Source organism: Antrostomus carolinensis, unplaced genomic scaffold (genome assembly GCF_000700745.2).
Source record: "Antrostomus carolinensis isolate BGI_N321 unplaced genomic scaffold, ASM70074v2 scaffold21418, whole genome shotgun sequence".
NCBI classification, from domain to species: domain Eukaryota; kingdom Metazoa; phylum Chordata; class Aves; order Caprimulgiformes; family Caprimulgidae; genus Antrostomus; species Antrostomus carolinensis.
In genome coordinates, this window is record NW_010332581.1 from 16343 (window position 1) to 42807 (window position 26465).

The window sequence follows — 26465 nt, forward strand, 5'->3', positions numbered from 1 at the left end:
AACATTAGGTAATGAACTTCTGAGAACTGACCAACAAATTAGCTTCACAAAGAAAGCATTTTTAAAAGATGTACTAAACTCTGAAGCAGACCTTGTCATACACTGCAAAATACTTTCCAGAGTGGGTGTTTAAGCTTAGGCATTAATCTTTGTTCTTTTCCCAAAACACCAAAATGTTCTCAGTATATTCAGGCAAATGCTTGGTGAAAGGCACACTTCCATAGACTCAAACGTTAGACCCAATCTGTTCAGAAACCTTGGTCAAATATTTGTAAAGGAATTTTGCCCCTACGAAGCAGTAACCCACATGACAAAAGAACTGCAATGCTTTACCTGGCAGGTTACTGGCTATGACATTTAAGAGCTAGGTCTCTCATAACTGACACTTTGTCTCTCACTATTATGTTTGGGAGCTTCAGTTTCCTGAACCTGGGACTGCCTACCTCACCTAGCTCCTGCTCCTCTGTTTTGCTCCCCAGTTTCCTGGAAAGCCATATTCATTTCAAAAATGCATGGTAATTGCTCACAGAATAAGCTTTTGCAAAGCTATACCAGTTGTAATATCTGTCACACAGACATGACTTTTTTGATACATGCCAGAGCATGAGGAATCATTAGACATCTCCTAGCTCTGACTATGACATATGACATGAATCTTACTGTCACCATCACATAAAATATACACCTGCAGCTTGGGTCACCAACTGGGAAGATAATAGATTAAAATAAAAGCATGTTCCTGTATTAGATAAGAAGGAGCTCTCTCAGAAGAACTCAGAATCATGGCATATGTATATGTGTTGACAAGTAACATGTCTATGCTATGTTGTAATAGGAATGGCATCTTGTAAAATAATATTTGAAAAAATCTTTTTCTTAAAGTTAAAGCCTTCTATTGCAGCACTGATTACATCATACAAATTTTAGTCCTTAAGGATATTAATTTATAGATTTAAATTAATATTGATTTATTAATTGAGAATTTATAGACACTAAATGCATTTAAACAGAATAAAAGTATTTACACATGTACATTTATATGTGACTTTTTAATATACATATTCATTGGCCTATCTAACAGCATTCTTACAAAAGACTAGGTCCTGAGCTCTTCTCCTAGACACTGAAGCATGTGGAAATTCATTGTGGTCAGATTCTAAGTGTTATGTGTTTGTCTCAAATAAAAATTGCGCCACTACGACTTAAAACATGCTCTAGGTTAACGGACAGTTTAGTTACATCTGCTAATTTAGTTTAAACTTCTGTGACTGAACAAAGATTTCAGCCTACATAGAATAAATGTGATCTTCATCTAGATAAAGCAGTAAACATCACAGCATATCTGGTTGTCTTCTGTCTTGCACTAAAACAAACCCATGCGAAGAAAATTGCCTATACAACTTTTTTATGCCTTATCTCAAATGAAGCACAAATCCTTAATAATGTTTCAGCTGGCTGGTGTAATAAAAAACTCTGTAATACCTTCTCCAGCAGTTTTTAATCTTTCTTTGTTTTTCATTTTGCCCAAGAGCTTTGTACATTGCTGCTTTTATCTTAAACACACTCTATGCAAAAAAAAACCAAAACAAAAACAAAAAACAAAAACAAACAAAAAAAAAAACCCAACCCCAAACCCTAAAACTTTGAAATTGTTTTCCCCATGTACATCTTTCATACATAACTATAGAAATCAAAACATTGGTATTTTCTCCAGTGAAGGACTCTTAGTTTAAACAAGAAACAGATGAAAAAGCTACTTCAAAGATAATCATTAACTTGGTAAGTGAACCACAGTGAAGTTCCTGCTTTGTTTTGGTAATTTTAGGAACACATTGGGCCAGATTGAAACCAATTTATACCAGCTGACAATTAAGTTATAACAATTCACACCAGCTGAAGAACCATCCCATTAGGACAGTAAACATGTATATGGAAAAATACTACTATTTGTTAGAAAATTTGGTATGTGAATGTCCAAAAAGGCTGCAGTTCAATGAAAAAAAGTAAATTTCAGTGCAATGTGGCTTTCTCTTCACTAAAATTTGTCCTATTTCCATGAAAATAAACTTTCTTTTAAACTTCTGAATCACTAAGATCCATTTGGAATGACTGACACTTACTAGGCTCATAGTAATCCACTATAGTCACTGAAGCATCCTGGATATTTGCCACTTTGAAGTCTCTCACAGCCGGAATATCCACACAAACCTGTGTTTCATTTAGCTAGAAAAACAGAAGAGAAACATCCTGAGAACCCTGGTGATGGTGGTTTCATGGAAGAGGTAAAGACTTCTAGCTCAGCAGTAGTCTCATTTCTAAAGACTTGGAGTCAAGATGCACATAAAGATGCTTATCTCATTCATAGTCATGTTGGCCAAATTACAGACTCCTTGAAATGACTGCCTTCTTATATATGATTTTTAAGAAGCTTAATCTAGAAACCCCTTACAAATAGAAATAAGTTGTACCTACCCAATCAGTCTCACTAAAAAAGTGGAACTATTAATGTGAACAGCAGATGTTGACTTCCCCAAAGAATACAATCATAATGTCTTTACAAATTTAAGCCAAACAATGGCAGAGTCAAGATTAACATCACTACAAACACATTTCTTTGTTATCTTCAACTTACAGAGTCTAAGTATAGGTTGACTTTTCCATTGTCCTTTTCCATCTTCTTAACTGTGTTGTCTAATGGAATGAAATCTGGTGACACAGAGAAACCACTGAGTAAGCCAACCTCCATGAGGACCATACCACTACTGGGAGCTGTGCCAGAACCCAAGTACCTTTTCAAAACACACAGATAAATAAATTTTTAGTAGAAATACAGTAGTCCACTCTCCAAAGAAGCTGTTTGATCATTAAATCCCAACTATGGAAGCAATAATTCTTAAGAATAGTTAAGAAACAAATGGAACAAAGTGCAGGCAAGAAAATTTCTAATGATAAAGAGATAATAACTGATTTCTCTATTATTCTGCCTGATAATTTCAACCACATATGCAAAAGCAGGTTTAGCACTGAGAAAACTACAGTACATAAATCATATGAGAGACTACACTGACACCACTAGGAGCTTTCCATTGGTATCTATAAGTGCACGTTTACACCACAAATATGCAGGAAATACTGCAATTATAAATGTTTCAAAAGAAGTAATTAAGAAACCACTGTAGGAACTCTTGAACTGAAATACATATAATTCCTCTTATAGATGCATTGTTTTGCTTTTATTCATTTTCAGAGGTTGAGATAAAGGTATACACCAAAAAACCCTCCCAAACCTTTTCATATTTCCTACATAGAGACTGATGGTTCCATTAATAAAGTCATCATCAGAATATTTCTCAAAGTTCCAGTTTTAAAATGCATAGCCATGTTACTCATTCAGTTTTGGAAAAAGAAGATTTAATAAGTTGAGTTCCTTCTTTTTTCCTAAATAATGGTTATTATTACTTCTTCTTCCAATATGAGAATAAGATGCTGGACGAAAAAGCTTTGCTGTGTTGAGCAAGTCTTACATACTATGGTGCACAACAGAACTATCAAAATATATTTATGGTGTTCTGTGCTACAAGTGATACTTAAATGACCTGCAAAAGCTTGTATTGCTTTAAATAAAGTAGGTGGCAGAAGAGGTTCCCCCTTCCCAACTTGGCATGGAGGGTAAATGATTATTGTTATAATAGACTAGAAGTGTCTCCAACCCTCATTTTGAAGGCTTGACAGTAGTTGAAAGTAATCGGATAAAACTATTTCTTTGTAGAGCTGGATGGTTTAAAAAAAGGGAAGACTTGCTTTCAAAGCAATGCTGTTAAGCCTGGCAGCATGGCTGATTGAATGCAGATATGACTTTGAAAGGAATACAGCACAACTGCTGACTTCAGTTGGCTCATGAGATTAGAAACAAATGAAACCATCTGTTGGATGATGTCCTGTGCCAAAGTAGCTGCTATTGAAAACAAATAACTGAATTGGAACTGGATGTAATTATTTCTACATAAGTACCAATAAGAGGGGAGGAAAATACCCAAGCTGTCTAGCCAGCCTGGGATGCTACCAAAATACAAACAGGTAACCAAACCAGCTTGGTATTGTCAGGAAGTGAATAAGATATATCCCTAGAAATTATGAGTATTTCGCTCTCTTAACAAAGAAGAGAGACAGCCTTGGGAGTGGCTCCTGGTATCATCTTCTCAACTCCACGGCCTCCTAAAAAAGAAAAAAAAAACGCCATGCAAGAAGAATGGCAAGTAAGAGAAAGAAAGACTTGAAACTTGTACTTGAAGAGAACTGAGAATGTTTTGAGTTGAATTTAATGTTTCAGCTCTTCAGCAATATGAGATCTGTGTGACACTCTCTCACAGATGATACAAAGAGAACAACACCAAGCTAGTGTAGGCAGAAAGCATGAACAAGTGAGTAGAACCATCAGTGATCAGTTTCCCATGCCTGGAAATGGTATGCCAGCAAGACTGACCAAAGAAACAGGCAGCCCTGGGTATTTGCCTCCCAGGCAGTGAGTTAGCTCCTCTAACCAAGAATCTGTTCAATTTGAATGAGATATTATCTGCTCCAGTGTCAGAAATTATATCCAGTTAAGATGACCATGCCAGATCACTACTAAGCTAGTTGAAAGAAGGTGGAATATTCTGCAGATTCGAGAAAAAAAAATTGCAAAGCTGCAGCCTTCACTACCTGACTATGCATACCCACAGCTAGCTAAATTGGTTGATATTTCAACAGTCTTTCTGTATTTGCCTACTTTGATTTCTCTACCAGAAAGCCACATCATGCTTTAAAGATTTTAAGTAGACCAACTTAAAAATAATTCAGGAATTTAATATAGATAATGCATATATTATATACAACATATATAATATATGCATTATCTATATTATGCATATATTATATATGCATAATATAGATATGGGAAAAAAAGGGAAAAAAAGAAGAGGAAGACTAGTCTATCAAGTAATCAGTGACAAAGTCTCAGCCTAAAGAACAGAAACACAAACTTACTAGAACTTATACCAGTCCACTTTCCATGATAACAGCTGATGGATCTTAATGTTCCAAATATTATCCAGGGGCAGTTTTATAATGCCACTAGATTTTTCCCTGTCTTTTGAATACTTTGCAATTAAAAAATCATCACCCTAGATGAGATGCCTTCCCAGAGAGATGGAGCCCTTCCTGTCTGTATTCCTGAGCCAAAGGTCTTAGCTATAAAATCAAAATGCTCAGCCAAGACTTATCCCAGACCCATAATGTAAGCCCTTTCAATGTTAGGAGTTCATGCTAGCCTTTAGAAAGCTGTTGACACTTCATAGAAAACTTTAAAAGAAAAAAAGCCCATTCTATTTCAAGAGCTCTCATGTATTCTAGTGTCCCTGCCCACCATCTGTATCACTGAATTGGTTACCAGAAACACATAAAAACAGGGCTCTGGCTTTGTGCCTGTTGGCTATTTCCCAAATTAAATCAATCTTCTCTGTACTGAAATCATATTCACTATAGCTGATTATTTGTATGATGGTGTCACCTAGAGGCTTCATCTCTGGTCACAGCTCCCTTGTGGTAGGCAGAATATAAAAATAGTTCTAGGCATATGGTGTTCAAAGTTTAAATAAATAACAAAAAGAGGATGTGGAGGAATGGAATGCAAGAGTAATCATGGTGGATCGGGTGGTACTTTTCAAATCTTGCATTTACAAAGAAACTATTATAATGTCACAAGAAGAAAACAGTGTTTCTAGAGGAAGTATTCACAAACAGATGAAATCCTAAAATATGAAGAATGTAGTCAGCTCAACTTCCTTGTAGACAGTAAAAGATAGAAGATAAAAACTATAAATATATATAGAGAGATACAATGTCCTATAGGTTTTTCTGCAAAATATGCAGGGCATTTTAACTACAACAAGAAGTGCATACCAAAGAAAGTGCCAGAGAACAAACATTTTCATATATTTCTTTTAAATACATGTATAAACACTTTCACAGCAAGTTAAAATAAGGCAGCAAAGCAGCCCAAGAAACGACTTGGTTTAATGACTAGCTGACCTAGGAATATGCAATATGACTGTTCAATGTCACCTCTTCTCATCTGATCCAAATTCTATCCAGGTAACACCTGGTGGCTGTTTTGCAGTCTCTGAGACAATGTTTCAGCAGCCTCAGCTCAGTTCTTAGTAGGTATTAACTGAACAAGAAACACCATCCTAGATGCACTCCCCTCCCTTCTCTTATTCAGCAGAAAGAATAGAATTAGACTGGCTGGAAAACTCATCAACTCTTTCAACTCTAGAATGATGCTTACATTATATTATATTACCAAATTCATAACTATAAGACATATTGGTAAGTGAGAGACCACAAAGATACTTGCACAAGAAGACAAAACCTCAGATGAATTTATCGTTACGTAAACATGGATTTTGACTCCTGCAAAAATTGTTCTAAGCAAAGTTTATTAATAAAGATTATCAAAGAATTATTACTTCTATTTCATAGTGTTTTCAGCACTTCAGAACTTATTTCCCTTTTTACAAAAAAAGAAAAGTATCTACTTCTAGATCAAAAGCAAAGCATTCTGTTCATGAAAGGTAAGAGTAATGGTAAGTTGTCACAGTCTGCTACTAGAAGTTAGAATGCGGAAGACATTGGTTCAGTCTTCAAGTCTATCCACAGTTCTCCATATAGCTAAGAAGCACTTGCACCAAAGAAGCCTTTGAGTTTTTTCTTGTATTTCACACAAAATCTTCCATATACCTCTAGCATTTAGGGTACCACTATCTTCACCAGTAAAAAAATATGACCTTCTGGACTATCACTCTATTTATTGACTTATGAATTGCTTTTTAGTTTAACTACTGCCATTTTTACAAAGTAAATTCTTTTATCCTCTTTAGTTATATGTTTATATCCCATACATTAGTAAATCCATACAAATTGATATTTTAGCTCATTTTAAATAATTTAAAAGCTGTGTAGACAAAAATGTGTATAAAATGCCCCAGCTGAATTACCTACCTTGTGCACACATTCAAGGTCAAATGGTTTTTATCATCTTTGTCATCTTTTACATCAACATTCAAGTCAAAGGCTTCTTGTTTTCGGACAGATCTGAGCCTCTGATCAGTGTGCTTTGTGTTGTAAATAACATTGAACTGTGGATTGCAAGCAGAGACATTAGTTGACATATGTAAAGCAAATTGAGTGGTTAAAACACTACATTTTTAACAGTATAACGCCAGAGGAGTGTTCACATGAGACAGGATATATGGCCTTGTATCTGACAGGTGTACAAATGAGATTCATAGGAATTCTCTGAAAGAAATATCCTTTCTGAACACTGTAATGCAGCAGAATCAATGCAATTAGCAGGACACAACTGAGGCAAACACAAGAGAGCTCTAGGACAACCAGCAATTTTCTCCCTAGTTGTTGTCTGCTGGTGTATAGCATGTGCAGCTACTTCCTGACAGTGTGAAATGGGATGAATAAAGGCAAACTTCAGAGACTGACACTCACTGAGTTAAAAGAGATAGGCTGTGTATGAAAGCAGAGCAAGAGCAAATACATAGCGTATGTACAGCATTTGTCTTCAGTCTTCATGTCATATCATTCATACACTCAAAACAGATGAGGAATAGCATGTTACTCCAAGCTCAGAACAACACAGTTTTCTTGCATTTAAGTAGTTTCATCATCTGGTTCATCTGTGCAAAGACAAAGCTACAGTCTTCAGTCTGCCTCAAGGACAGAGCTCTCACCCTTTCTGCTCAACAACTGCCAAGCTCTGCTAGGTGAGCCAAGTAAGGAAGTATGACAGGATGTCCAATGGAGGACAGTAATATTAATACAAAATAAGTTCATCTGTTAGGCACTGTTTGAAGAGTTTACAATTCCTCTAGTGCAGATGTGTATAAGATGCTTGAAACAGTGGTAGAAGAGTGATAAAACCAGAAGCCCTTAAAAGAGTTCTGAATAATTAGGAGATAGCCTAGTTATCTCAATATTCTATAGAATTACCAATGACAACAGCCAAAGCAGAAATGCTGGAGCTGGAATTGAGCAACAAATGAGTAGTCTCATATTATCAGCCATAATAGAAAATTATGCAGTACAAAAACAAGCTGTATTGCCTACACAGTTGAGCTTGATGAGGTAAAGACACAGCTGAAGGATTACTGGCAGTGTTTCTTTAAAACTGCCTTGGTACCAGACTAGAGGATGACAAATGTGACAGCAATTTTTAAGAGAGTACTGAGGGGTGTAGAGACCCATGGATACCACATAAACTCAGTATCTGTACCAGAAAACATGGTCAAAACTATAATAAAAAGACAAATTAGTAAACATGACCTGTTGGATAATAGGTTGTTACTGTAAACACACCAACTACCTGCATCAAATGAAAAAAAAATGGACAACAGAGCTCTGTCTAAGTATAAGCTACCTAGATGTTACATTGGCATGTAGTTGGTTAGGAATATTACAAGTCAAAGGTACTGGAACAAAAAAAGCTGCCATGGGATAAAGGGCTGTCAAAAGACAGGAATAGAGGGTAGGAATGAATGTTCATACATGAAAGGAGTGGAGTCCTAAAGGAATCTGTGCTGGGTGACCACTGTAAAACATATCCATACATGTTGTAGAAAACAGGGTGAATCCTGATGTAATAAGGGTGAAGAGCAAGAGGGTATACCAGTGAGACACCACTTCATGCTTGCCCTGTTCTAGTGGTTTCCATTGGTCATCCTCTCTCTACTGGCCACTATAGGAGAAAAGATAATGAACTACATCAGTTTTCCCAGCACATCTGCTCTACCATACTCATGTACTTACACCCAATAAAAGACACCAAAAATGAAATTTAACTTTGAGAAACATTCTAAGGTGCTTCAGACTGATTAACACCCGATACAATGTGGTGTCCACTGACAGCGGACAAGATGACAGGTTGCTAACTCAGCACTTCAGTGCGATGAATGAAGAAAGTTTAACTTTCAAAACCCTGCAATAACAAAATCAAATACAAGAGACTAAGAAAATATTTACTATCAAAGAATAGTTAACATTATTTGGCAAAATAGTGATTTTCACCAACAAAAGAACAGTAAGCTTGCATACAGTTTTCACATACCAACTAATAATTATTATCTGCCCCTCAGTCATCAAGATAAAACATTTGGCAGGGTGTGAGGGGGAGGTGGATCTTCTTTAATTTTTATAGAAAAATAATCAGAAATTGGCTCAAATAACTACCCTTGCAAGACCCCAACATGTACTTTGCTTGACTAAAGAAAAGGGAATGAAGAGTGTTTCTGGAAAATCATAGTTCCTTTACAACAGTTTCTGGCAGCAAATGGAAAACAATCAGTTCAAATTTAAAGGTATAACAGGGGGGTGTCCAAGTTATAGGCTAGCAAGTCAGTTATAGGCTAGCAAGAATGTGCAAACAGAGAAGTCTTTAATTCCCAATTTTTGCTTTTGCTGCTATGTCTCTGACTCCTTGATATGAAAGTTACACTCTTTCTTTCAATGTTCACACACACGATTCCCATTGCCCTGCCCTGCATTGCCGAATGTGGCATGCTGTATGAGTACAGAGCCAATTCTGTACTGGTGCTCAGGACAACTGTGGTGCAACAGAGAAGATTTAGCCTGCACAACTGCTCTGCAGGAGAAGGCAGTACCAAGGATGAAGCCAATCTAGAAAGCCTGCCAGTTAAAGGCATGCAGAAAGTTTGGTAAAGACAAGCTGGCAGTGTCTCAATAATCTGTCATCACAGAAACAAAGCTGTTTTAACTTTTGCCAGAAAAAGCTAATGAATGGGAATTTACTGCCAATGCAGGATGTCTGAAACCACATACTGAACAGGTCAGCTAGTCTTTTCATGGAATAAGTTACCACTGCTATGGTCTGACTTTCCTTTCCTGATTTCTCATGACAATGAAGGAAAAATCTTTTTCACAACACAGTTCAATTAAAGCCTTGTCTTTTATTCACTCTTACCTTGGGAACAGAAGGCTATTATACAGAAACTAGCATTAAATCAATGAAATAAAGGTACCGGATGCATTTCTTCTTAACCTTTTTAAGAAGCAGCTGCCAAAGCTAACAGCAGAACTAGTCCATTCTTGTCATAGGGCAACCAGTTCTGCTAAGAAGTCCAGAAGAGAAAATGAAAAGCTAATGTTTTGCATGAGAGAGATGCTTGTAACAGTATCGGACACAATCAACTACACTACATTTCAAAAAAATACAACTCATATATAATGCCTTAATCAATGTCTCTTTCCTTATCTTTTTTGTTCTTCAACTAGCAGCACAAATGTTCTTGATTGAGGGCATGAATTCAATGAAATCATCTCCAGAATTTTTCTTTCCCTTTTTGATTACTTACTATGCACTCAAACTGTAACAGAGAAATAAGCGTGCATTTCACAGTGTACCTTTTTCAGTACCATCACACTGAATAACATTGAGTCCCTTGCCTAAGTCTAGCAAAAATAAGCTGAGTGGAAAAAATGTTCAGCGTGTTTCAGTAACACACTGAAATAACAGGTGATTCTCAGTTTTTTCCTCACTCCCTCTCTATATATGACCAGGAGGTAAAGGAGATCTTGTTCACCTATCCACTTTGCCCATACCCATTCTCCTTGAGCCTGCCCACCCTTGTCTTGTTGCTAGTCCTGGATTTCAGTGGCATTCTCCTTCCTTCCAGAAGGCATTGGCAGGCCACGCCAAGTTTTTGAGGCATTTGCCAAGCCCAGTTCACAGTAGTTCCAGACAGCAGAGAGGTGTTTCTTCCAAGACTTTCAGTAGGCCACCTAAGGAGATCGCTTCTTCAGCTCCTTTCTCTAGATAGTTCCTTTCATATACCCTAAACCTACAACCATCCCCTCTTTCCTCTTGCAGAGTCAGCGTCTTAGGTCACCCATAGTATGTGCCCACACAGTGAAGAGATGAGCTAGTAGACTTTGTTGACAGCAGGACCACAAAGCTACAAGTAAATGTCTGCTTTTGCAATTATACTATCCAAAATAAAAATATTTTATGAGATCCTGCAGGGTCAAGAGTGAATGCACTGCCAACTTGCACACACAGACAGTGAGATTTCACAAAAAAATAAGGGTTTTTTTTTTTTCTAAGAATCCATTCTGTTGGGAAAACAGCCTTTTCCATTAATGGACTGAATCTTGTTTTGTGATATTTAAATGAATTACTGTTTTGACATGCTACATTTGGCCAGAAAGTCAAATCCCAGAACAGTGAATCTCACCACTGTACTTTGGCAGACCTAAGAAAATGAAACCCAGCTGAAGAAATGTGATCACAGTGCCATATGCTATATGACTAATTAAATGTGACCCAGATCTAGCTTGTGTCTGGGAAAAAGAGAAATCTCATTCAAATGCATCAGAAATGCTCTTTCTTTTAGAATACCAGACCTGCCAAAGGAAGCAGAGGAAAGAGGTAATCCTAACAATGAAAAGGTTTTGGAGAAGCTATGCCAGTGTGTTAAGCACAATACTTTGAACCAAGTCACAGCACTTCTGACTCAAAGCTGCAGGAAAAAAAGGCAACAGTGCAGTGACCTAAATGAAGAAGATGATAACCTGGCATTGGTTCCTGAACACAGTTAAACTATCACCTAGTTATTTGGGAGCATATTTGCACGTTCGCAAAACAAACCAGGAACTTAAACCATAGTGCTAAACACCCCCAAGGAGCCCTCTAACCACAGAGTCAACTACTGGCTATTCTGGGTGGAAGACTTCTGAACAGTCTTCACCAGACATGCTGGTTTGGACATGAAATTTTCCTGCTGGCAAAAAAGTAATTGGAACCAATGTGCTTCCACAAAAGGCATTCATTTTAACAAATCAGTGTCTTCCAGCATGAAACAATTTGCTGAAAAGTTTTTGATCAGCTCGCCTGACAAATTATCTGACTTAATATCTGGGAGTATTTCTCAATAATTATTAAGGTTAAATAGTCTTAACTGTTCTGGAACCCCACTCTGTTACATTCCACACGCACACACACACACACACTGAAACCCACAGATGTGTGAACACAGTCCTGCTGAGATGTTCATTCCTATCTTGGCCTACAGGTCTGAATCTAAATTATCTCCTGAAACTTTTGAAATTTGCTGTAAACTTCATTTGCACTTCTGGGAACTAATAAACATGGGTCATGATTTATGGCACTGTGGGTTTTGCAGTGCTGAATGAATGAGGTGTATCTCTAGCTGCTGTTCACTGCTGATAGGAAGCTGTGAAGTGTCCTTTGTAAAGATCTTTTATCCAAAAGTATATTTACCAACCACTACCATGCTTTTTTGTTTCCCAAATGCATAAGAACACTGAAATGAAGGTAAGATTGGAAGGAACTTGAGATGGAATCTAACCTGGCATAAAACTTCGAGACCATTAAAGGTAGCCCAAGTTCAGCCTTCTCAAGTATGCCTAGAAGAAGTCTAGTAGGAACTCTCTCTGGTTTTGTGAAACACTCAGCACTTAAGCGTTTATCTATATACTTCCAATAAAATGATTCTCTCATGCTCAGAGACTAAGATTTCTGTTTTATCCATAGCTTTTCAAAGGTCTTCTCTTTCACCTGTGTGGTTCTAAGCCACTATCATGGACAGGACAGCAAGGAAGAGAGACCCATTAATGGCCATATCAAATCAGATCCAACACTGTCTTCTTCTCATATGACATTTATCATAGGGTTAGAGATAACCTTGTAAGTGGAATTTCTTCAGAACTTAATCTGTTATGGGGGAAAAGTAAGCAGCTGAAAAGCATAAAAAGGATATTTACAGTTTGCTAGTTCTAAATATACTATGTGCTGATCCCAGCTTAATTTGTTTAAATACAAGTAAAGATGCTTGAATCTATACTACCAAAACACAGTCTTTGGCAGGACATGCAGAGAGGGGATCATTATACCTCCTGCCACTCTTTGCCATGATCCCACTTTTGACTGATGCTAAACATCTATTACTGTTGGCAGTTTGCAGGATCCTTTGACTCTGTCTTTCATGCTATTTCAGAACAGCGTAAAAATTGCTGGAGAACCTGGCCGTAATGTTCTACTTCAATAAAAGGAAAATAACTCTAATAACTAGCAGTGTATTAGAGTTGCTCTGTATTGATCTGTGTCTTACCACAGCTTACCACAGGTTCCTGATGAGGCATTTCTGCCCGGTCCACATGCGTTTTTTACCCTGACATTTGTGCATGCCAATGTACCACTGCAGTCCTTTGTCTTGCAAACGGACACTGCATTTCTGCAGGAGGATAGGGCTGCTTTGATATGGCTCTGGCCCAGGGAAGTGCCCCAAAATTGTCAATCATCCAGCAGTACTTAAAAGGCCAGGTTATTGGACATAAACAATCACATGGTATGTCCATTCACACAATAACTGATTCACAGCATTCTTCAGTTGTTAAAGTGCTTTGGTACTGATTTAAGACATTTCAGAAGATTGCTATTATGAACATGTTATATAAAGCTTCCAAATATACTTTCCTTATAGAGCACATATCTTTAGCAAGAATAACTGCACTGCGTACCTGAAAGACAGCAAATCCTGCTCCCTTTGCCGCCACTGTAATTGTCATTGGTTGTGCAGGGGCAATCTGAAAGAAATATGAGTAAAACAGTATTTTCAAAGTACTTTCAGTCAGAACACTTCATGAAAGTATTCCTTGCTTTCTACAATACCTCCTTGGTCTGAAGCAGAAAACGGTTTTGAGTATCAATTGAAAATCTTTCAGGCATTTTCAAAGAAGGTGATGTTACTATCACATCCATTTCTGTTTTGCTTGCAGTAGTGAGAGTTGCAAACAGACTCAAGGCTTGCAGAGCCACCACTGTGTCCTGTTGAGAGAAACAAATCCTTTTGTATTAAAAAGAAGAAGCCTGTGCAGTGAACTACCCATGTATAGGCCATGCCCTGGGGAGAGCTCACAGTCCCTGCATTGTCTCATTTGTTGACTACACTGGAGTCTTTATGCAGCCACCTCCACATCTCCATTGGGACTCCGCTGGCATGAAGGATTCCAATACAGGACAACAAGTAAGCTACTGTGACATGCAATGGACAATAAGGTGGGAACCAGCTAAGGAGGTTTTCCTCTTGTGCAAGGTACATGGAAGATCTGACATACTGGTAGACGCAACAGTCAGAATCACACACTGTGCAGACAGTGAAGAGAAAGCCAATGAGGAAAGTAATGATACTGCTGCTTTCTAGATTTATTTAGTGACTATGCATTAAATATCCAGTACTGCACTGGGGTTATTCAGGGAACCTTGATCACCGAAGCAAAAGCTATAGGTCTAAAAAACTATTAACAATTATTTTTAAAAAGCCTGAAATGAGTTTTTATCAGACCCTCAGCAACAATTTCAAAGGGTTTCAGTCCTGTTTTAAATTCTATATTTAATCAAAAGATTTTGTTCAATTGTTTAACCACTGCAGAATGTGCTTATAAACACATTAACATATATATATATACATATATATATATTATATATATATACATATATATATTATATATATATGTATGTTTTGTTTATCTTTGTGTACAATTACATGCTTAGCTCTCCAGGTTTTGAACACAAGAGGCAGATTTTGAACATTTGGTCCAGCACAGTTTAATGAATGAGAATTTTAACATCCACTATTTTCTGGAAAAAAAAAAATACAGTAATCAATTATAAGTCTCTAATGCTTCTCAGGGATTTTTGCTGTTTATGTAGTTCATTTTGCACCTATCTTTAGCCAGTGACAGTGAAGGAATTAGGCTTGCAGGCTCAGCAGAGGTGTTTTATTCATTCTTAGGTCACTTCTAGTAACAAAATCCTAATATTAACAGAAAGTCATTAACTATGGCATGGTCACACCTTAAAATACCAGCACATGATGCCTATTCACTCTAAATTACTAGAAACCACACTCCTTTCAGTGCCACGTCCTTGTCTGAGATGACCTGCTTCAATGATTAAAATCTATAAAGATCAGCCAATTAGCAACAGTGCCAAAGTTGCTGCCATGCTGAACCACTATGGCTGGGATCCCAATTCCAGTGCTTAACATTGTATGACAGTGGATACTGTCCTGGTTTTCAGCTGGGACAGAGCTGATTTTCTTCTTAGTAGCTAGAATAGCGCTGTGCTTTGTTTTTAGTATGGGATTTGTTCTAAGAAGAACGTTAATAACGTTCTAATATTTTTAATTGCTGCTGGAAGATGAAGGACTTTCCAACCTCCTCATGTTTTGCTAGTCTGCAGGTGCAAAGGACAGGGGGTGGGGAGGCATAGTAAAATCAGCAAACCCAAATTGGCATTTGGGTATGCCAATGGGATATTCTGCATGATATAACATCATGTTCAGTATATTCATGAGGGTCCACTGGAATGCTCGAGCTCTCTCTCTTCCAGGACTGCGGTTTCGGGATTGTCGCTCTTCCAGGATAATTATCCCGGAATAGGCTGGGCTTGGTCAGCTGGAGGTGAGCAACTGCACTGTGTATCACTCATTTGCATAGTCCCTTATTACCATTATTATTGTCATTATTATTTTAAGTTTTATTTTATTTCAATTATTAAATTGTTCTTATCTCAACCTACGAGTCTCCTTACCTTTACCCCTCCAATTCTCTCCCCTATTCCATGGTTAGGGGGAGAGTGAGCAAGCAGCTGTGTCGTGTTTGGCTGCCAGTCAAGTTAAACTACCACAACAGAACAGATGCAACTAACGGGCTACAGGAAAATTTAATAGTCTGGACTAAGTGGCAAGACTTTTTCAGAAGGAAGCCAATATTTACCCAGAAAGAATGTCTTTGATTACCTAAGGAGTTTTAACATCTTGTTGGAGAATCCGATTTTAATCATCTGAAAGCAGCAACATGCCTGCCCTTACCTACGGTGTGGAAACTAAGGAATACCTTGAAGCGACATTTCCAAGTCCTTACAATTATATTTCTCACATTTACATTTCTCACCCTAAATTCAAAGACAGTTCAAGATGTCTAGAAATGCTATCTGCAATTGCTGAAGGTGAATTCAGAGCTCTTCCACACCCTAGACTCAAATGACTCTCAGAAACACAAGTGAAAAACAAGAGGGCAAAGAACCACCTACAGAGAAGATAAATGTTCCCCTTGGCATGCTCTAAAGTCGAAAGCATACCCAAGGATTTTCACCAGGAAACATTCACAGCTGGAGCATGAGGTGCATGGGTCAGTATGACAATGCTGCATCCAATGCACAACCTGAAAGTTAGGGAATATGGTCTTAAACCGGATTTATAGGCCACTCTTGCCCAGCAACACAGGCTTTGTAGAATTCGCTGCTTTTCCCTACCATTTAAATCTACATTCAGGTATATGCTATTTTTTGTATGAATTGTATTCCTGCACATATGAAATATGTACATTTTATGCCCAAACATTAAAAGCATTATAAAACAAAATTGCAGATTCATATTAAGCTATACCATGTATACAAATTGCAGTGAGTTATCATACCCTAACTTACAAACATCACACATGCAACTGATCACTTTCCTTCTTATTGTTTGACAATATATTAAGTTTCTAATGTAATAAACTCATGGAAGGAAATACTCCAAACATTTTTTTAAAGCAATCTTAGAAGTTAACAAAAAGTATGAGTTCATTTCCACAAATTAAAAAAGGCATCTAGAGAGACATTGGAGTAATTTTGAAATCAAAATAGTTTAAACTATTGGAAGAAAAAAAGGATTAAATTCATTTCTTAACTTCACCCTCAGGGTTAAATGGTACACTGCTGGATTTTCAATCTTTCAAGTAAAAATGGTTTCTGGAGAATAGGGAAAACATTTTTCAATTCATTTAGTGCTTCAATCAACCTCTTCAAATAATAAAAAAGAATTAACACATTAGGAAAATACTATAACCCCAGGGGAACTAGGCTGGTTCTTAAATTGCATTTTATTTAGCAGAACTAATTTCTCTCAGATTAAAACCAACAAACTTTTTAAAATGAAGGATAGCCTGTACATCTTGGTACCAAGCAGTATGATGAAATGTGACCTTTTACTGTGACTAGCATTTGTAGTTAATTTAAAAGCTAGTTTAAACTAATTCAATCCAAAGTACTATATAAATTTTCCGGATGCAAGCACAAGATGTGGTTTCAATAACATGGAAACCTCCTGCAGATAATGAAGATCTTCCAAATTTCATGGCCCATCAAAAATCTATGCAATAATGAGGACAAAGTACATTACTAATTTAAGACCAACTGCCAACAGAGGCAGTAGGTTAGGCTGTTTCTCTAAAACCTACTCCCCTTTCTTATCTTAGTTAATAGCCTTTCAGGAGTTTGAGGACCCACATATGGAAAGAATAGAAAGCAGTTTCTCTCCTTGGAAAGAAAGTAAGCACAAATATTTATCATACTTGCTTGGAAAAATCTCATTAATTATTTTTCCATGGGCATCATTTCTTCTTCTTAATTTAAGATCTTTTGTCATTATTATTTTATATAATCAAGGTGACCTTGTAATTCTGTTTTTTATTACACTTGCCAAAATACTAAAACTGGTGGTCAAGGTTTAAGATGCCAATATTGCAAAGAACACAAGCTTGCACATAACCAGGGTTGTTACAGCAAAACAAAATTCATAAATCGTTATGTAAAAAAAAAACAAATGGTCCCTTTTTTCTTTTTCTTTTCTTTTTTTTTTTTTTTTTTAATAGACAGTGCTCATTTATAAATCATAACAAAGCCCCTTGAGACAAGATATTACCTGTGTGGATGAAAATCCCCCAAGGTGATTTCTTTGCTGACTTAACCATTTCATAATGGGGATCCCCTCTGCTAATCTGTCTTGATGAAAGTGCGAGAGCAGAGCATATGCTGCAAGTTCAATATCGATGGATCGTGGCTGCCATGAATCAGAAATTTCAGAAGCAGGTGTTATCCAGAAGCGAAATTCTCCTGCAAAAGTAACCAATAATAACCTCAGATACACATACTGAAGTCTTTGGACTTCTGGGAAAGACTTAAGAGGGACCTCTTAATTAATGCTTACATATGGGATCTAGCAAGGCTCTTTAAAATTGTGCTAATGTTTAGGCATATGTCCTGTAAAGGATGGACTACAGCACTTCCTCAGCAGTGTCTGAATCTATCTAGATACAAAAAACCCTGGAGCCTAAACAGTCACTCTCATTGATTTCAGTGAACTTTACATTGATTCTTTTGTTGTCAGCCTCAAATGCTCACCTAAAGGAGCCCTTGTGAAAAGGTCACCTTGTTGCTGTGGTACTCCTTTCCCCTCAGGACTAGAGAAGGCACTTCAGGCAGTATGGCTGCTCATGAGGCTCATTCTTGAGTAAAACCTTCCAAAAAAGTGACTTCCTACCTTCCCAAAAGTGACTGTCTGAAAGGCCTACACAGTTGGACAGCCAAGAGGCTCCATTTCTAAGCTGCAAGATTAATTCCTTCAGATTTTTCAAGAGGACAGTTACTATTTTGAGCCAAAAACTTTAACTTCTTATATTCCATATGGTCTATTCTTCTCCCAAAACAGGGAACAAAATTCAGTCATGTTGAACTTGGAAGGGGTTAAACATCATGAGATAATGGGTTCCTATGAAAATGCAACAGACCTCTGTATTGTCTTACAGAAAGTCCAATACTTCAACTCTTCATTCCAATACTGATTTTAACTAATTGCCCCTCCACCTCCTTCTGATCTATCCAAACCACTTTGGAATAGCTAATCTCATTTAACCTCTCTAGTTAACCAGGCTGATCTTACAAGTTCACGTAATAACACGGGAAAACTGACAAGTAATGTTCTTCAACAACACCATGGTACTCTCACCAAGAACAGGGTAACTGAGACTGAAAGGCCTAGCTTTGTTGTGAACTGTCATTCATTTATGGACACTTTTCATTAACGCTATCTTGTAAATTCTTAGCTTATTCTCTATATTACACTCAAAACATTTGAATTCAGAAGAAGGATTCTCTTAATCTCTAATTCTATATGCAGCTGTAGATATAAGACAAGTATTTTTAAATTTGACAAAAAATCCATCTACACAACTGTGTAAGATTGTTGTGCAATACCTTGGTGTTCTGCTCTCTGGTTCAGTGTATTCAGTGCCTCTTTTGCTTTTGTACTTTTTGCCCAGGACAACGCATACGTCACAACTGCCAAAGTGTAATTATCTGAAATGCCCTCTTCTAATTTATCTTCTAGGAAGTTTGTAGCACTCTTGATGACGTAAGCATGCTGGAAAAGAAGAACATATTGAAGAATATACCATGAATAAAATATATATTGAAATATTATAATTTAAAATAAAAACCTGTACAGAAACAGAAACATTACTATCACCAAACAACAACCAAGAAACACTGAAAATCTCTTTCAGAGTCACAGACATGAACCTCCAAGGCATGTCTTTTGATCTGGCACTGTCTTTTACGAATGTGAGTAATATCAATGAAATCAATTGAAATCACTTAACTTCTCTAAGGATAGTTCCTTCCATAAATTTATTTGTGAGTTCTTGGACTAAAAGCCATGACAATACTCTTGCTAAAAGCAACTGCCTTTAGATTTTGCAAAGGCACATAAAATTGAAAGGCCTAACAGCACAACTTTGTATTGCCTCAGGTATCTAAGCCCAAGTACAGGGAAGTTTAACAAAATCAGGTTAAATTTTGTCTCTGTTCAGATGAATCTGTATTTCCTTAAACTGCCAAGTGTTTGCCAGGCAGTATGATAATTTATGAAGTGTCACAGTAGTTATGAATTCTATTTATGAATTCCAATACCTGTTTATCTGCAAACCCTAGGAGGGATGACATGATATAAGCTGTGAGAGTGACTGGATTATTGGTGCCTCCTTGAAGATCACTGTGTAACACTTTCCCAGGCTCATGAAATTCTCCATTTAATTTCTGATGCCGGACAATCCATTTAGCTGTATCCATGAGTACATCTTGGTCAATATCTATGAATGGACGAGCTTGAAGGAAACATCTTAATACAAAAGCTGACAACCTTGGGGAAAAGGTTAATCAAATATGACAAAATTAGCAATGTATTACAGCTTCTTCTGTTTAAGATGATGTAAAAATACTGTGATTCATAAGGTGTTCTACACACACCTTCCAAGCACAGAGGAAAATACGTGCCTCACCCAGACAAGCAAGTAGACTAAACTTAATCCTAAAGATCATCCCTTTTGCAGCGGTTTTGTTTCAAAAATAAATACAGAGTATAGACTCCAAGTCTGGCAGCACATCTATATCTTTACTCAAATGTTGCTCTCCTGCCTTCCGCTTCTAGGCTAAAGTGGTAAAAAACATAGTTTACAAAGTAATGCAGTTCTGAGTGTGATGATATCACGATTATCCATGTAGTCATATCATTGGAACACCCATTGTTTTATTCATTAATAATCCTAAATTTTGCTTTGACTCCTTTCTTTGCCAAATGTGCATTCATGTATCCTGTCACGGCACTATTTAAGTACCCAAGTTGCCAGTACAGATAAATTATCTCAATTTTCCAACCATATATACTGAGTCTAAGGCAAATCCTGTTGATGTCAATAAAAGACGCTCACTGACTCCAGAAGGAGTGACTCAATCAGTGGCACAGTAACTGGGATGGTTCTGTTTGAAGTCAGCAATGTGTACCAAAATGCATAAGTATATTTAAACTAACTGAGCATAGCTGAACAGAGTGCTGGAACCTGTCTCTGTTATCTATCTAGGTTCCACTACTATTCTCACTATGTTTCTCAAGGTGAAATTCAGCATTGAAAAGGTTTTTTCAGTTGTATTTACAGTCTCAAAAAAAGGAGGTGTAAGAAAAGTAAGTAGGACAAATTTTTAACACCAGTAGCTCTGTTCACCCTCTAAGAAATGCCTCAGTCAGTCTTCAGCCTCCACTATGGAGAGAACTGAAAATCTTTTTGAAGCACTGATGCAAACATAGCTCTAAATGGTTTCAGGCAACTGAATTTGTCATTCAATAAGTAATTTAATTATTATTCTTCATTCATTTGAGAAAAGCAACAGGAAAACCTTCAGACCAAGCTATTTCTCTCACTAAAATAATTAATCGTTCATCTTTTGCAAAATTAAAAAGCCTGCCCTTATTCAAAAATAATGGCTTTGACAGCATGTTATCCAGCAGAATGACCTTAGAGTTGGCCTAAACACCTAATAAAAACCAGGCAGAAGACTAATACAGCTGGAAATTTTTACCAGCCTCACAAAAAATTTTAGTTGCAGGGAAAATATCGAAAATACTCAAATTCCACAGTGAATCTGGCAGAACTGCTTACCATGTGCTCCCAGAAGGATCTTCATTTCCAAAGGCACTAAAAGAGCCATCATCCCTCTGGAAAAGTAGCTCCCTCTGGTAACCTGAAGTGGAAAAGCAGAGACAGGTATTAAACACATTCCTCTCACGAAGGTTCCAGCACAAACTTTCTGCTGATGTGAAGCAAGGTGCTTTCTAAGGCTCAGAAGGGCAGAACTTGAGCTCATCTTTCATAAAATATCTCCCAAACATGTAGGAACACACAAAACTGTGCAGAAGACAACGAGAAAGCAGGTAGCAGCATCTACAAAAGCAGAACCAGAAGTTCCTGCACCCGCTCATCTGCCACCCAAACACAACAGCATGGTGCAGAGAGACACACTCCCACACAACTTGGTGCCTCCAGGAGCACAGCAGCAAGCACAGAGCAGAGTAGCAGCTATAGTTCAGTGCTTCATCACTTTGGGGAGCTAGAGCTGTGTACCTACAGAAACACTCTATCTTTCCAGCAGAAGGAAGGACAAGCAAGAACAAGGTATTTTCCAGCTGGAAGGGCAAGGGTACAACAAAGCTACAAACGCTGCTGAAAAATAGATGCTTTCAGCAACTTGCTTCTGCCAAATCAAAAGGACTAGCTATCAGAAAACGTGTGCTGGAAGAGGCTGTTCTGAAACAACTTAAAAATTTCAAAAGACCTGAAGATCCTGAAATCGTGAGAAGGATCCATTTAAAACGTACCCAAAGATTTTTCAGTATCCAGTACAAGTGCAGCTTTCTCCTGACTGCTGAGCATCTACAATAAAAGGGTCCCAAGGGCTCACTAGCTGCTCATGACCACCAACAGCATCCTTGCTCAACAGCTGACTTCAGTGCAGAACCAATGTTCATTAACATTAGAAATGAAGAGCTTCCTATGATATGCTACTGACTGTAGTTTCTGATATCTAAAGCGTTCCTTCCCTTACATTTTGTTTGCCATTTGTGTAACCAGAACAATAATCATATCTATTTGTAGCATTTCAGAAGATATCTTTTCTCCTTTCCCTCCACCCTGTCTTTTCCTTGGCTTTACTATCTTGGTTATTATAATTAGGAAAGTATATTCATTAGTCTAACACCTGACAGATACAGACATAATACTGAACCAGTCAGCAGCATCAGGTTTAGTTTTTGTCTCTTTAGAAGAGCTTGAAATTACAAATTCCATTTAAACATGGGGGGTTTTAAATGTATTTATCACAATGACAGTGGTTAATTACATGATTAAAACTGATGAATCTTTCCCATACAGACAAATCTGTCATCTCAGTTAATTACCTTAGGAGTCAAGCACTCTTGAGTGGAAGGAAAATTGAAGGAATAAGTGGCATTTCTCATCAAGGAAAGCAAAAGTCACTGTCAAAGTTTAAGCCTCAAAATAATGTGTTCTGAGGAAGATGAATATATGGATTTATATAGATTGCTTCCTCTTCAAAAGTATCTGACTGCAAGGCCTGAAAACTGAGGTCTTTGCAGAACAGGCAACATACAGCAATAAGTATTATTATAATCACCACCCCTTTGGTAGCATAAAAGCACTAAACTAAGACCAACAGCCTGCTTAACAAAGACTGCTGAGCAGCCCTTACACATGGATAAATTTATCTCAGAATTTGTTAAGATTGGGAAGGATCAGAAAGATGAGTAGAACCAGAGGGAGGACAGAGCAATCACTCAACTATTTCTTACAGCTCGCTTTCTTCTCAGTGCCAACCCTGTTGCAGTCACGCAAAAGTCTCCAAACACAAGCGTATCTAACACAGGAAAGCCTGCAGAAATGCTGGAACAGGAGACCTGGGGGCTGTGAACCACTGCGTTCATTCCAACGGACACTCAATCAGACATGAAAAATGATACAAATGTCAACACATACAAGTGGAAAGGCAAGGAAAAGAAGGATCCTATTATGAAGATGTACACTAGTGTTCCCAGAGGACTGGCTGGAACCCAAGAGATGTAGGCTGAGCGAGGCTGAAAGAGGAATGCATCAAGATGGAAAGGACTTCAGAAATATGTGAAAGACTTAAGGGTTTCATGTTTCAAACAGTTTGGAAAAACTGCACAACTGCATTGCTCGCTTTGGGTCTAGCACCACAGTTTTCAGACCAACAAGGATTTTTTTTTATTTCCAAAGAAGTGATTTCAAGATGGGATCTGTCATTCCCACGACTGATGGCATTTTTTAAAAAGGTAACATTTCTTTTGCTTTGCCTTTGGTTTAGGTAAATAAAAACTGCTAAAAGAAAGATCATGTAGCAGTCTCTGTTAGCCATACGATCCCTTCTTCTCACAAGCATTTAGTCTTAAAATTAATTATATTTACTTCAGACTATGAGGTCACTTTTTAAAATATTTAGTGAATTCTGACATGTGAAATAAAGTTTGTTTTAAATTAAACTTCATGACAACCCTTTCAAAAACTGAGCTTATAAACATTACATCTCAAACTAAATTTCAACTTTAAGATCACATTTTTAAAAAATGAGTGCAACAATTTATATCAATTGTTTAAATAAAGCAAAAAAAAATGTTTTTTAGATTGTGGTTCTTTTCCATCTTAAGGTTACAAATATTTCAGCATACTTACTGTTTTGGCTACTACAGTGTTAAAAACATGTACCTAAATTCAAAATCCCAGGAACAAGTTAATTAACACAATGCATTGTAAATAATGACATTTAATCCTGTAATTTTCACTTGCTTTGAAATAACTTTAATAAATCTGCTACTGGAAAACTTCAGAAAATTATGGTAGCACAACTCAGGCTTCAAAGAGTGCTAGACTGCTTACAAACCTCAGAGTAGTTGTTTACATAACAGATCTCTTCCTCCCAGCCCTTACTTTTCAACTAAACCATGTAGAAGGAAGGGTTTAAAAAAAATAATTTAACTGCTTTTGAGAGAAAATGGTGATCTTGATGAAAGGAAAATTTATTTTGAGCTGTATCTTTTCCAAGGGAAATGTCAACAACTTAAAAAAAAAAAAATCAAACACACACACACAAAAAAAACCCAACAAAGATTTACAGAGAGTAAACAAAATTTGAAAATGTCATCATGGTGCCTTAGTAGGGGTGTAGCTCACATGAGGATACTCTCATTCCTCTCTGTGAATCAGGCTCACAGCATGCAGACAGACATGTGGCGAGCGTGGTACATCGCAGTTAAACACAGATCCAAAAAGCACAGAGAAGCAGAGAACAACTATGTTCTCCACACTTTGTGACACCCTGGAGTATTTACTGATTAAAATATACAACAATTTACAACTAAAATTTTCCAGCTTTTGATTTCCAGCACAGACTTCACTTCTGACCAAGTCTAAAACTTGGTTGGGTGAAAGCCAGCCACCAGAGCAAATGCCATTCCTTGAGCTCTACAAGGACATGGCAGGATGGGAATGGTGTCACTGAAGACAGATATACACATGGGATGAATATGGCTCACACTGCCCACTGACTAATTTTCAACCTCTGTGCCTCAAGCAGAGGTCAGAAATGTTTGCTTATCCATGGTTTTATCAAAGGACAGATAACAAACACCAAGGAAAAAGCACAGAGAAGCACATATAAATTACCTTCTACACCACAGTTTTCTTCTGAAAATTAACTATATGTTTTTTCTAAGCAAACTTACCCTTATAGACAAAACTGTTTTCTCTTTAATTCTGTCAGTCCAGAATAAACAGGAAAAGAAAGAGGAAGATGGGCTTTTCTTCCAGTTCTCATGACAGCAACAGAGCAATACTTCAAAAACCAAATGCAGAATCAGAGATATCTTTTACTAATAAGATTTCTTAAAAATCTTACCATGTTTCTTTTAAGCATACAAACCTTTTCTCATAAATGATATAGCTTTTGATTTAATATCCTCTCTCAGCTGCCTGGTTTTTGTCAGATATTGCAAAACATAAACATTTGGAGCAAAATTAATCATATTCTGTTCACCACAGCCATAAGGCATCTTAATCAATGATGACAAACCATTGATAGAAGGCCCAAGTAAATCACCTGAAAGATAAAATTTAATGAAAATAAATTAAAGCCTAAATGTATACCTAAAACATAAAGGGTGGTATCTTCTAAACCTGGAGAAAATATCATACATTTGGAACAATTGCACTAAACACCACAAATTGGGCACAACACTGCATTAAACATATATTCTTCATCTTCTGATGAGCTTTGTGTCTACTGACCCATTTCCCTACAGCTCTTTCCAGCTACAGTATAATTTCAAACAGTCATCATAAAAAATAAAAAAGGCAGAAAGATATTTCATCCAGGAAAATGTTTCAATAATGGTACATATTTGAAACTTCCTGTATTTCTTCTCTCACTCACAGTTATCAAAGCCTAGGTGTCACACGGAACAACAAACAGCTGGGTTTGGTCTGCAGACAAGTAGAATTAAAACAGGACACTAGCAAACTTTGCAGGACCTTCTTTATTAAAATCCAACTTTCTCTCTAACTCTGAAAAAGGATAGTCAATACCATAATATAACAAATTAAATAAAACAAAAAGAAAAACACACTCCATCCATAAAGTCTGTCTATGCTTAGTCCAATGTGTGATGACAAATTATTTTAAATTAATGATTCAACCTATTAATAAAGTGACTAAATAAAAATTAATGCAATTCCCCAAAAAAACCCACAAAGCCACAGCCATACTAGTCAAAATCTTGTAAGGGTCCTTCAGAAGAGACTCTGAGAAAAGCTCTGGTAAATCCTACTAGGGTAGCTCAGGTTATTACACATCAGCCTCCCTGTCCTATTTGACAGACTCTACTACTTCTAGTTACTCCTGGCAACTGGTCTGTTCTTTAAAAACCACCTGCATCTGCAGTGCGGAAGATGCCAGCAGCTGGATTATGGACACATAGATCTTAGATACTGAGTGCAACAAAAGCCCAGTAGGAATGAAAATATTTAAAAACAAAACAAGACAATACAGCTGACCAGCAAATAATAAAGATGGAAACAGAAGAAAATAATCCTTACCAACAGCAGTGACCTGCACTTTCTCACTGCCACTTACAACATCA

The 26465-nt window shown here is 37.2% G+C and overlaps 1 protein-coding gene across 1 annotated transcript in view; it reads right to left on the reverse strand.

The window, feature by feature from the left end:
* The window catches only part of CD109 (CD109 molecule), a gene marked incomplete at its 5' end in the record, with an annotated part of 38950 nt that overhangs the window by 193 nt on the left and 12292 nt on the right, over positions 1-26465 (reverse strand). Inside the window, 12 exon segments of the mRNA XM_029086382.1 lie at positions 1483-1565; positions 2080-2223; positions 2633-2789; positions 7039-7175; positions 13603-13668; positions 13754-13909; positions 17832-18022; positions 19163-19328; positions 19877-20105; positions 21400-21481; positions 25250-25426; positions 26422-26465. The exon segment at positions 26422-26465 is cut by the window's right edge and continues 32 nt beyond it. Of these exon segments, the coding sequence (XP_028942215.1) occupies positions 1483-1565; positions 2080-2223; positions 2633-2789; positions 7039-7175; positions 13603-13668; positions 13754-13909; positions 17832-18022; positions 19163-19328; positions 19877-20105; positions 21400-21481; positions 25250-25426; positions 26422-26465 (1632 nt within the window).